Source organism: Lynx rufus, unplaced genomic scaffold (assembly GCF_022079265.1).
Source record: "Lynx rufus isolate CCGP_SWC_20201006 ecotype Redwood Valley unplaced genomic scaffold, mLynRuf1.p SCAF_4, whole genome shotgun sequence".
Lineage (NCBI taxonomy): Eukaryota > Metazoa > Chordata > Mammalia > Carnivora > Felidae > Lynx > Lynx rufus.
In genome coordinates, this window is record NW_025814856.1 from 54,049,084 (window position 1) to 54,061,793 (window position 12,710).

Consider the following 12,710-nt stretch of genomic DNA (forward strand, 5'->3'; position numbering starts at 1 on the left):
ATTCAATGCAATTCCTATCAAAATACCTATGTTATATTTCACAGAAATAGAATAAAGTATCCTAAAATTTTCAGGAAACCACAAAAGACCCCAAATAGTCAAAGCAATCTTGAGAAAGAAGAACAAAGCAGGAAGGATCATGCTCCCATATTTCAAACTATACCACAAAGCTATTGTAACCAAAACAGTACAGTACTGGCACAAAACCAGGCGTATAGATCAATGGACTAGAAGAGAATCCACAAATAAACTCATCCTTGCATGGCCAATTATTCTTCAACAAAGGAGGCAAGAATATACAAGGGGGAAAAGACAGTCTCTTCAATAAATGGTGTTGGGAAATCTGGGCAGTCACATGCAAAAAGAATGAAACCAGACCACTTTCATACACCATATACAAAAATAAAGTCAAAGTAAATTAAAGACTTAAATGTGAGGCTTGAAACCATAAAACTTCTAGAAGAAAACATAAGCAGCAAGCTCTTGGACAGCAGTCTTAGCAATATTTTTTTTGGCTATGTCTCCTCAGGTGAGGACAACAAAAGCAAAAATAAACAAATAGGATGACATCAAACTCAAAAGCTTTTGGACAGTGAAGGAAACCATCCACAAAATAAAAAGGCAACCTATTAAATGGAAGAGGATACTTGCAAATGATACATCCGATAAAAGGTTGATATCCAAAATATATAAAGATCCATACAACTGAATAACAAAAACCAAACAACCTGATTAACAAATGGGCAGAGGACCCGAGGAGACGTTTTTCCAAAGACGACACAGATGGCCGACAGACACATGTAAAGATGCTCGACATCACTCATCGTCAGGGAAATACAAATCAAAACCACAATGAGATAGCACCTCACACCTGTCAGAATGGCTCGGATCAAAATGACAAGAAATAACACGTGTTGGCAAGAATGTGGAGAAAAGGAAGCCCTGGTAAACTGTTGGGAGGAACATAAATTGATGCGGCCACTATGGAAAACAGTATGGAGGTTCCTCAAAGATAAAAATAAAACTGTCCTAGGAGCCAGCAATTCCACTTCTAGGTTATTCATCTGCTGAAGAAAACAAATATACTAATTCAAAAAGATACATGCATCCCTATGTTCACTGCAGCATTATTTACAATAGCTAAGACGTGTAAGCAAGCTGAGTGTCCCTGGATAAATGTGTGGATAAAGAAGTAATGGTATACATACATAAAATATTACTCAGCCCTAAAAAAGAATGAAATCTTGCCATTTGTGACAACATGGATGGACCTAGAGGGTATTACACTAAGAAATAAGTCAGAGAAAGACAAATGTTCTGTGATTTCACTTATATGTGGAATCTAAAAAAAACAAAACAAACAAAACAGAAACACTCATAGATACAGAAAACAATCTGGTGGTTGCTGGAGGGGAGGGATGTGCAGGAATAGGTGACATAGGTAAAGTGGATGAAAAGGTTCGAACTTCCACTTATAAAACACATGTCTTGGGGATGTCATGTACAACATAGGGACTATAGTCAATAACATTATAAGAACTTTGTATAGTGACAGAAGGCAACTACATCAAAATACTGAATCACTGTGTTGTGCACCTGAAACTAACATAAAATTATATGTCAGTTAAAATAAAACAGGGGTCTCCCAGGCTCAGGATCCTTGCCAGGTGCAGTGGCACACGTGTGTAGTCCCAGCTACTTGGGAAGCTGAGGCAGGAGGATTGCTTGAGCCCAGAAGTTCTGGGCTGTGATGTGCTATGCCGGTCGGATGTCCGCACTAAGTTCGGCATCAGTATGGTGACCTCCCGGGAGCGGGGGACCATCAGGTTGCCTAAGGAGGGGTGAACCGGCCCAGGTCGGAAATAGAGGAGGTCAAAAAAAATAGGGGTGAACAGTGGCTTTCTTTGGGTGAGAGAATTATGGGCGATTTCTTCTCTTTCTGCTTTTTACCATTTTCGATTCTTTCTACGATGACCGGGTGTTAACTTGTGAATTATGAAACATTTAAAAGGTGACACAGTAGTATTATATTATAATCCCTTACTGGGGTGGGGAAGGGGGAAATATACACACACACAGATGACCCTTGGACAGCTGGGTTTGAACTGCACAGGCCCACTTACCTGCAGATTTTTAAAAATAAATACAGTGAGTACTGAAAATGTATTTTTTTCATCCTTGTGATTTTCTTAATAACATTTTCTTTTTTCTAGTTTACTTTATGGTAAGACTATAGTATATAATACATATAAATACAAAATGTGTGTTGATTATTTATGTTATTGGTAAGGCTTCCAGAAACAGGAGGCTATTAGTAGTTAAGTTTTGGAGGGAGTCAAAAGTTATACACAGATTTTGGACTGTGGGGGGGGTCAGTGCCCCCAGCTCCGTGTTGTTCAAGGATCAACCGTATCACCTTTACAACCATCAGTTTAATAGTGGGATAGCCTACCAAATGTGTAGGTTAAGCTTCCCTTTTAAGCTCCTCCAGTAGCCCCTTACTGGTTCCGGGACAAGGTTCCAAGTTCCTCTGCCAGGCAGTCAGGGCCCACAGCCTGGACCCAGCGCATCCCCCAGCATCTATCATCCTCCACCCACCTGTGCCGCAGCCAGGGCACATCTCTCAGTGAGTAACCCACCACCAAGCTTTTGTTTCAGCTGTGTCCCCAGCCCATCACTCCTCTTCTCCTATCTGCCAGTCTTCTGAGGGGCTGGGACGAGGTGGGGGCAGGTGTGCCCTCCAAGGTGTCACGAGAATAAGTCTCCTTACCAACCACAGAAAGCAGCAGCAGGACACTGCAGATGACGATGGACACAATGATGGCGGTCTCACTGCCCCCCAGCTGCAGTGTGGCAATGGTCTGGTTGAAGTTCCCTACCTGGATCTGGGCAGAGGCGGGAGGAGGGAGCTGTAGCTTTCCCGGACTCGTGCTTTGGCTCCTCTCCTCACTAGCTGTGGGGTCCTGGGCAAGTCACCTAACCTCTTTGAACCTCAGAGGCCACATCTATAAACACAGAGATAACCAGGCCCACTTCCTGGGGATGCTGTGAGGGCTAAAGGAGATGATGCTTGGCTAGCCCTGGCAGAGAGGGGAGACTCAATATGGGCTGTGTTTATTACTACGGCCTGGGAGGGGCAGTGGAGGAGCCGAAGGCAGGGCAGTTCACAGGGCCTGGCTGCTGTCCCCAAGTATCTGGAGTACTGTCTGATGACCAGGGAAACAGGCAAAGGCTGAGGATTCAGAGGGCATAACTGGGACTGGGGTGCAGGTGAAAGAGAGCTTTGGCAGTCAGACCCGTCCTGGGCGGCATGTGCTGCCTTGAGAGGGAAGGGGTTTCCCATCCCAGGAGGCACGCAAGCAGGTACAGCATAGAAAAGGTCTCATTTCTGGCCCCTCTCGGCACTCCTCCTGTATCCCTCCCCTCTGTGACTCTGCACGTGACCGGCAGCCCAAACTTGATGTAGAGCATCAAGTGGAACAAGGGAGACTTCTAACGGCCTCTGAAAGTCCAGCCCCATCAGGCCTATCTGGGGCCAATCACTGCCCTGGAGCAGGTGACTAAGTTCTTGGGCCTCATCTGTCAAGTGGGGATGTAAAACTCCACTTGGCGTCATCCACTGAGCACGACAACACTTAGCTCTGATACGCTGGGTGAGGGGCAGGGCTGGGGGCCAGGTCTGCCTCCACCTGGGGTTCCCCGTTCACTCACTGTGATGGGCAACTGCCCCTCGGCCGTGCCCAGGGACTCGTTGACCGAGCAGTGAATGACTCTATCCGAGACGATCTGGATGTCACAGGCCACTTGGCCTATTTTGATCCGGTACTCGTGGCTCTCGAGCCCTAGGCTGTCCTGCTCCTTCTGCAGGAACAGAGAGGGAGTGCTTGCTGAGGTCTGCGGCTGAGCCCGGCCCCGCTCACTCCCGCACTGGTACCCGCTGGAACTCACATGGATGACCAGGGTGAGGGGCTCCCCGGGGTGGTGCTTGATCCACTTCTCCCTCTTGGCCGTGGAGAACTGTGGGTCAGGGAGGTAGTCCAGGCGGAACCTGCTGCCCCGCCGGGCCTCCTGGGGGTCCAGCAGCTCCTCGGCTACAGCCGCCTCATCGGTGTAGGCCCTTCCATTGATGAAGAAGTCTACCGGTGCCGATGCATTGCTCAGGGCCCCAGGGGACGGGCAGGTGATTAGGGTGGAGTTGAGAACTTTGCAGAGCTGGTAGGGAAGGGCCAGGGCCAGGGCCAAGGTTGAGGATGGACAGACGGGCAGGAGAAACGGGGAGAGATTGAGGTTTAAGGAGACAGAGAGAGAGAGGGAGAGACAGAGAGGCAGAGAGGAGACAGATACAGCAGCGTGAGAGTCAATCAGGGCTACTGGCCGCTCCCCACCCACCTTGGTCCCAGCCCCCTCACCGTGGGTTCCCGGCCAATATGGTGCACAGCCATGGACACATTCTGCACCATGTGGAAACGCTCGCCAGCCACCGTGATGGTCCTGCCGCCACTGTGGGATACAGCGAGCCCTGTCAGCCCACCCGCAGCCCTAGAGAGTGAGCTCAGCCAGAGGTCAGGGTCTGGGGTCTCACCTGACAGGGCTGCGGCGGGGACTGATGGCCGTGATGACTGGGTTCTGCATGTACTGGAAGGTGAGGTTGCTGTGCACACAGCCCCGGCGCTCAAAGCGCACACACACGGACACGGGGGCCGGCAGGGCACCCTCGGGCACCGTGCAGGTGATGCTGGTGTCCATGCGCCTGTGGGAGGGCAGCGGCACTGTCAGCACGGCCCCCACCTCCTGCTGCTTGCTCCTGCCTGCCCCATCGCCCAGGGCACAAGCCCGCATGCCTGGCCTGGATAGGCCTCCTCGACTCGCCCCAACCTGGTCTTCTGCCCCCTCGTACAGGAATCTGTTGTTTGCACATACCCACTGCCACATCTTTGCTCAGGCTGTCCTCCCCACCTTCAACACATTCGCTTTTCCTCCAGCCCTGCCCATGTGTTCCAATTCTGCCCCATCCCGCCTCATGCAAGAAGCCCTCCCAGAGTCCCTCTCTCAGAGCTGAGGAATGGCTCTGAAAGAACCAGCTTTTTTCCCAGTCTCAGATGTTTCTATTTCCTGCGGGAGTGTCTGCTTTCCCGAGAGCTGAGACTTTGCTGGGCTCTTCTTGGTGTCCCCAGCAATGCCCATCAATGGGGCCTGGTACACAGTAAGTGCATAATAAAGACAGAGGTATTTCATCAAAAGGCTCTGGACCACACCCGTGGGCCAGCCAGAGGAGCTCCGAATGTATATGACCATCACATTTTTCACAGCAGAGGTCACTTATGGAGCTCCTACTGTATGCCGGGCACAGAGTACTACTCACAATTACTGTTCTTACCAGATAAGGAAACTGAGGCTCAGAGAAGGGAAGGGGCTTGGCCGAAGGGACACAGCTGGTGAAAACCCGAGTGATGCTTGGTGCAAGGATGTCATTCCACCCTTCCAGCCCCCAGCCCTCCAGTTTCCCTGGGCAGGAAGGGGTGGCCCAGGCCCAGGGGCTTACACGAGCTCCGTGCAGGGCTCTGTGTCGTTCACCAGGACTTGGAGCTCGGAGCCCACATGGAGGTCGCTCCCGTGGATTGTGATCCTGGTGCCCCCTGCCTTGGGGCCCTTGTCAGGCTCTAGGAATTGAACCTGGGGCAGCTGTGAGGAGGAAGACAGGGGGTCAGGCCTCAGGCCACCCCCCAGGTGTGTGTCTGGTGGGGTGGGCAGGAGAGTGGGTTCAGCCTCCCTTACCACGTAGGAGAAGCGCTCCCGTGACTTGCCCTCTTTAGAGGCGTTCACCGTCACCACGTCTGAGAATGCCTCTGGGGCTGGCCCTGTAGCGCACACAATCCTGGGGGGAGGTAGCTTGGGTCAGGAGAGCAGCTGGAGGGTCTCAGGGGCTGGGTAAGCAGCACCTGGGTTCTCTCTTGAATGATACCACCCCCCCCACCCCGGCTATACCCCGAGGGTATGTGGGCTCTCCACCCTTGCCCTCAGCTTCCCGCCTCTCCGACTCACAGCTGGGACTGCCATTTGGCTGGGACAGCCAATGGCATCACCTACATCAAAATACTGAAACCATTCCCTATCAGCTGGAAAACAGCCACTCTGAAACCCCGATGTCACCCTGATGCCAGGCTCTTCCCCAGGACTACCCACCTCCCCTGCCCGCCCCGCCTGACTTTCCCACAATTCTACAACTATGTGACAAAGGGGTGAGATAAGATGGTCTCTTGGGATCTGAACATTCTCCAACCATGAGGACATTTGTTGGGCTGGTAGACTGATAGCTTTTCTGCAAGCCTGACTTACAGCTCCCCCAGCAAAGGAAATCAGCTCACCCCCTGCTTTTCTACAGCCCCTCTGGGCCAGGCCCCACAGCGGTAGGCTCAGACCTCTGCACCACACCAGCAGCCCCACACTTTGTTAACTACAAGGTTTTTGTTGCTTTTTTAAAAAAAATCAATGCAAGGCTTCTATGGAAGTCCGGCTGTTCTGGGGGAACCTGGGAGGGCCTCCCAGAGCAGCAGGTGTTGAAGTGGGAACTTGAAGGATATGGAGAAGCGTCCAGAGTAGAAAAGGGCGGAATGCACGGGGGTGGGTAATGGCTTCAACAAGGTCTGGAAGACCTTGTGCCACTTCTAGTGAGTGGCAGGGTGCTGAGGAGGGTGGGAAGGCAGAGGGGAGAGGGGAGGGCAGAGCTGTGGTTGGCACTGTTGGGAGGGGCGGGGGGGGACGCTAGAGGTCATTCAGAACAGCCCTGGGGACTGCCACTACTCACTCCTCCGACACAGTGTATCTGTCAGCCAGTGGCTCACAGGCCACGCTGCCAATCCACACGCCATGGGCCACGTCGCTAAGCCGCCGGCCTAGGTTCCTGCCTCGGATGGTCAACAGGGTCCCGCCGTCCAAGGGGCCACTCAGGGGCTCAATCTGCCAGGTGACCAGAGGACGAATGATGTTCTGAGGCTGGGACGTCAGCAGCTTTCCCCACCCACTGCTGCACACACCCAGGCAAGTGCACGTACACCTGCTGCTCAGGAGGAGGTACGGAGGCTCTGAGGGGGTGGGGGCCGCTGCTCACTGGACAGGTCACGGGGGCTGCCAGTGAGGATGTGCCCACATGGGTCTGGGGATGTAAGTGTGCAAAGTCAATGACACCTGCGGAGGGTGGGGGCTTCTGTGGACAACGCAGTCTGCTCCCAGTGGCCATGTCTGACCACATGATCTCGCAACCCAGCCAGAGCTGACTGGGTCAGGGATGGGCACCTGACCCAGCCTACGCCAATGAGAATCCTTCCACCGGACTTTGTCTTAGCTAAAACTCAGGCTCGGTTGTGATTGCCGGCCTCACTTATCACCATACGAGCAGGGTTTCCCCGACCTCACCATAAAAACTAGAGGCTGGGGGCACCTGGGGGGCTCTGTCAGTTACACGTCCGACTTCGGCTCGGGTCACAGTCTCACGGTTTGTGTGTTCGAGCCCCACATTGGGCTGTCTGCTGTCAGCACGGAGCCCGCTTCAGATCCTCTGTCCCCTTCTGTCTCTGCCCCTCCCTTGCTTGCTCCCTCTCTTTCTCTCTTTTTCAAAAATAAACATGAAAAGAAAAACAACTAGAGACTAGCGCTAGCATCTTTTCCGGCCCAGACTCCCTGCTTCACTCTATTTTTCTCCATAGCACTTATCGCCTTCTATATATAAATTATTTATTTCCTTACTTATTACTGCCCACCCTCCTCCCCCACTAAAACATTAGCTCCGTGTTGGGGTGGCACTTTGTTCACTGCTGTGTCTCCAGCACCCAGCGGCCCTGGCACCCAGCAGGCGCTCCCCAGGTGATCCTGCATGCATACGGCTGGTTATGTGCAAGCACGTGTGTCACAGGTCTGAGAGCCCGTGTGGGGCGCTGTGTGTTGCACACGCAGGCATGCGGGTGCGACAGGCCTCCGTGGGTGGGGGTGCTTACCGCGCGGATCTCGGGGGCGGGGCAGGTGCCAGGCAGGGGCTGCAGGGGCCCTCGCAGGCGGCAGCCGTCACTCCACACACACAGATGTCCCAGGTCCTCCCGGCCTAGGCACTGAGAACAGTCAGGGCTGCCCATGGCGCAGTTATAGACCTCCACTGGGAGAGACACAGAGACAGCATGGGTCAGCACCCCCCGTCACCACTGTGCCCTCTGCATTCACTCACCATCACCCAGAGGTGGGTTCTGGTTCTCCAAACTCCCCAGAGCCTTTGCTAAGCACAGTGCAGCCACAGCCTCATTAATAGTATCTGTCCACACCATGATTCTACCAGGTGGGAGCTCTTTGTTTGTTTGGGGTTTTTAAAATTTTTTAATGTTTATTTTTGAGAGAAAGAGAGAGAGAGAGAGAGAGAGAGAGAGAGAGAGACCGACCATGAGCAGGGGAGGGGCAGAGAGAGGAGGAGACACAGAATCCAAAGCAGGCTCCAAGCTCCAAGCCATCAGCACAGAGCCCAACGTGGGGCCTGAATCCACGAACTGGGAGATCATGACCTGAGCCAAAGTCAGATGCTTAACTGACTGAGCCACCCAGGCACCCCAGCAGGAGCTCTTTATTAGCCCCATTTGACAGGTAAGAGACCGAGGCTCAGAGGGGAGGACTGACTTGCTCAAGGTCACAAAGCCTGTGAGCGGCAGGCCCGAGATTCACACCCAGGCCTGGGTGGGTCTGTTTACCCACCAGTGGGGCTCTGGGATGCTAGGGGATCACTGAGCAATGTGGGCAGTGGGCACCAGGGCCTCAGACCCTCGGAGTGGCCCAAGCAGGAGTGCTGGGAGGGTTCTTCAGGGTCTTGGGTATGCAGGTTGGTTCTTCTAGAGTCTGTCTCTGGGACCTTCATGGTGGGGACAGGGGGGCGGGTGGTGGTGCCATATCCACTAGGGATATCTGAGGCTCCCCATGAATAGACAGACTCTTAAAGAATTGATTCAATATGTATAATAACAGTAAGGACACCAATCGCCATTTGGGGCGTGCTGACTGTGCCCCAGTCACAACTGTAAGATCTGTGTGCATCGTCTCAGCAAATCCTCACCAAGCTTTCTGTAAAAGGGCCTGTGCCTCATGTCACATGGCTGAGAAACAGAAGGCCAAGCAAGCGCCTGAAGCTGCACAGCCATCGGCATACAGATGTCTAGCCCACAATAGCTGTTCAATGAATAAGAACTGAGTGACCAGGTACAGAACGGCAAGGCTGGGATCTGAGACCCTGTGTGTTAGGGAAACACAGGGCGGGACATCTGTGACTGTGCGGTGGGCACTGGATAAGTCCCCCAAGGTAGAGCCCCACCCATTAAGGCTGAATCCCCAGTGGCCATAGGGCCGTAGGGGCTCCCACCTGTTATGGGGTCAGGGCTGTCCAAGAATCGGGCTGGCTGCCCCTTTAGTTGGAGGCTGAGTGGAAACATCTGGCTCTTCTGGGTCGTGTGCAGCTGCAAAAGGACAAGAAAGAGCATGAGGGGTGTGAGTGGTGTCTAGGTCTCTGCTGGGGGGAGGGGATGCATGTCATGGAGACAGAAGAGGGCAGGGCTGTTGAGGATAAGGGGATCAAAAGGAGGAGGGGGATAAGGTGGGAAGGAAGGAGTATAGCGTCTGGACTTATGCAGGCCTTCCTACCGCCCGCCCCCCCCCCCCCAGAGCCACATCACTTACCACCACTTGGTTGCAGTGTGCAGTAGATTCATTCACCCATACGGCTTCAAAGATCTCCTCCGGCCCAAAGCTACATTCTAGGGCTGCACCCTAGGAGAAATGGGGTTGCTGAGGAGAGGCAGATCAGCACCCACTGCTCTCTAACTCCAACTTGTCATGGGCTGCTGCCCAGAGTAGTGGGCTGAGCCCTTTTATCAGGCCCCTACTCCTCCAGAATGTCCTTCCTGGCCTTCAGGTCCAATGATGGAAGGAGGGAGGCAAGGAGTACATGAACACCTGGAACCTGTTGCTCCCCATGCGACTAAAAGCTTCACCAATATCTCCCGATGGCCTAAACCAACGGCCTTTTACCCGGCTCATAAAAATCCAATTCTTTAGCATGACTGCCATTCAAGGTTCATCCCAGTAAGACCCCACCTGTTCTTTGACTCTTACTACCCCCCACCTCTGTCCCCCAGGGCCGATGCCCCAGCCACAGCAGGACACTCTTGGACATGGCACAGGCTGCCCTGCCCCTGGGCCTTTGTCCCAGCTGTTCCTCCTACCCAAACAACTTGTCTCCCCTTTAGCCACCCAGCAAAACACAACACAGCCCTCAGCATCCAGCTCAAATTGTCTCATGTTCCAAAGACTTCCCAGAGCCCCCTTAAATCAGGTGGGTGCCCCTCATTTGATCATTCATTCATTCATTTAGCAATGAATATTTGGGTGCATGTTAGGGGCTCTAGGAGGCTCCTAAAGCCTGCCTGCACGCTGTATGTTGAGGACCACCCTTATCTCCCTGCCCAGGCTCTTTTTACACTGGTCTTGCCACCCACTGGGAAGGGTTAGGGTTGGGTCTCAGCCCCTGTGACACCTCCAAGGGCAGTGGGTGGCAGTAAAAGAGCTCAGGTTCCATCGGTTTGAATCCTACCTTCTGCCTTTCCTAGCTGTGCAACCCTGTGCAAGTGGCTCTCCTTTCTGAGCCTTGGTTTCCTAAATTTTGCAATGGAAACACACATTCCTACTCTGCAGGGTTGCTGGGGAAACGAGATCATGTATCTTTAGTGGGTTGCACACTGTGGGTGACTAATATACGCTGGCTGTTAGTATGCAGGAGGTGCTCAATAAATGTTTGTTGACTTAAATACACAGGCCCCAACTCCCCAGTCTTATCTTGCCCAGCACAGGCCTCCAGGGAACAGTATCAATAAATATTTGCTGACTGAACAAACTCAGGTTTCATGTGTATTAGTCCAGCCTCGTGGCAGGACTTCCTGTTTATGTCCCTGTTGTTAGCACATGTGACACCCTGAGGAGAAAGCAGGTCAGCACACCCCTCCCCTCTGGCCTACCCCCTCTCCCGCTTCACTCTGAAGCTAACACAGGAAGGTGGCTATTGACAGGGCTGCAAGCACATTTGCCCATGCTGAGCCAGGAGGTGGGTCAGCTCAGGCTTCAGCCACTCAGCATAGCAGGCCCAGCCTGTCCTGAGGCTCCCCAGAGTACAGGCTCAGCAAACAGGAAGGGGGCTCTGCCCCTTCCTGCCCTTAGTGTTCTAGAAGCAGGTCGAGGGCCAGGATCACTGAGGCACACTGGGGGCAGACACATGCCTCCTGGTTACGGGACCCGAACCCAGGGCTTGGGCCTCCCCACGCCAGGCTCCTGTAGCCCCAGGGAGCAGCACCGCCCTTCATACCAGACCAGGCCCCTTCATACTCCTGAGGCTCTGTTCCAACCACTGCAGGAGGGAGTCTGAGGGCTGAGGGCACTGCCCACACAGAGCTCCAGCCCCAGCCACAAGGCTGCCTGACACATCCCAGATGCCTGGCACGTGGCCCCCACGTGCGACAGCTGTCACAGGCCTTCGCTCCCCCTTGGAAGCAACAGATGGCGAGTCCCTAGGAGCTGGGGAGGGGGATGGCTGGCACACTTCCAGAACTCGTCAACGCTTCCCACCAAGATGCTCTTCCAGGAGGGACCCAGAAAGGAGCTGAATCTCCTCCTCCCCATGCGTGGGTGCAGAGGTGACGGCAGATTGTAGGGAAGAGCACTTTCTCAGGAGTCCAGTGCTAGGGTACAAGTCAAGCCCTACGTCGTGTACCTAGAGTCATCTACTTCTCCTTTCTGGATCTCATTTTTCCCATCTGGATAATGGGGAATAGGGCAGCATAGGGGTTCTCTGGACATTCTTCAGGTAAGACATGTCAGCCATGAACTGAGGAAATGTGTGCAGAATAACAAGTCAGCCTAGGGGGTAGGGCCGGCAGGACATGGACAGTGCCCAACCATGGGCTGCAGCCCAGCTCTGCCAGGAGAGCTTTACAGAGTAGGGGAGTCTGGGGGTCCTGGCCAGGGTTTCCCTCAGGAGCTGTTAGCAGCTTGCTGTCCCTTGGGCTGGGCCCTCCCCATCCACTTCCCTTTCCTCTAACCCCCTGCAAACACAGTGGGGCTCTCTCAAACAGAATCTGGAAACTCAGAGAAACTAAACCAAGGTGTGGGTAGAGGGACCAGAGCATGGGTCCTCATCCAGAACAGCATTCTCCTGCCCCCACTCCCAGGCCTGGCCTCCACCTACCTGGAAGGCAGCATTGGCTAGATGCACGGGGATGCTCTGTAAGCTGCCTGTGGGCATGGGTGCCAGGCGTGAGGGCAGGATCTGGGGGCAGTCCTGAGGGCTCTGCAGTCAAAACACAACGAGGTAAGGGTGATGCGGGAGCACTTCAGAAGAGACAGGATTCACGGCCATGCCAGCCAGTCTACTGTCGCAGCCTGCCTCCCCAGGGAAGTACTTGCCAGCCTGCACAGTGAGGAAACACCAGTAACAAAATCACAGCAGCCGCCACCACCGAGGGCAATGTGCCCAGTGCCTCCCACACACCGTCTCTTTTGACCCTCATGACAAGCCTACAGGCAGGCTTTATCGGCCCCATTTTATAGATGATGAAACGGAGGCATTCCACGATGATGTAACCTGCCCAGCGATGGAACCAGTCCCGCCACGGCTGTTCCAGGGCATACTTTGCAGA

At 53.7% G+C, this 12,710-nt stretch overlaps 1 protein-coding gene across 1 annotated transcript in view; it reads right to left on the reverse strand.

Annotated features, from left to right (window-relative positions):
- The window catches only part of PLXND1 (plexin D1), a 60,160-nt gene that overhangs the window by 15,446 nt on the left and 32,004 nt on the right, over window positions 1–12,710 (reverse strand). Inside the window, exons 9-20 of the mRNA XM_047095818.1 lie at window positions 12,260–12,361; window positions 9,703–9,792; window positions 9,389–9,482; window positions 7,992–8,146; window positions 6,806–6,957; window positions 5,776–5,875; window positions 5,543–5,682; window positions 4,583–4,750; window positions 4,410–4,500; window positions 3,949–4,212; window positions 3,712–3,861; window positions 2,771–2,885 (exon numbers count right to left, since the gene is read on the reverse strand). Of these exons, the coding sequence (XP_046951774.1) occupies window positions 2,771–2,885; window positions 3,712–3,861; window positions 3,949–4,212; window positions 4,410–4,500; window positions 4,583–4,750; window positions 5,543–5,682; window positions 5,776–5,875; window positions 6,806–6,957; window positions 7,992–8,146; window positions 9,389–9,482; window positions 9,703–9,792; window positions 12,260–12,361 (1,621 nt within the window). The remainder of the gene's footprint in view (window positions 1–2,770; window positions 2,886–3,711; window positions 3,862–3,948; window positions 4,213–4,409; window positions 4,501–4,582; window positions 4,751–5,542; window positions 5,683–5,775; window positions 5,876–6,805; window positions 6,958–7,991; window positions 8,147–9,388; window positions 9,483–9,702; window positions 9,793–12,259; window positions 12,362–12,710) is intronic.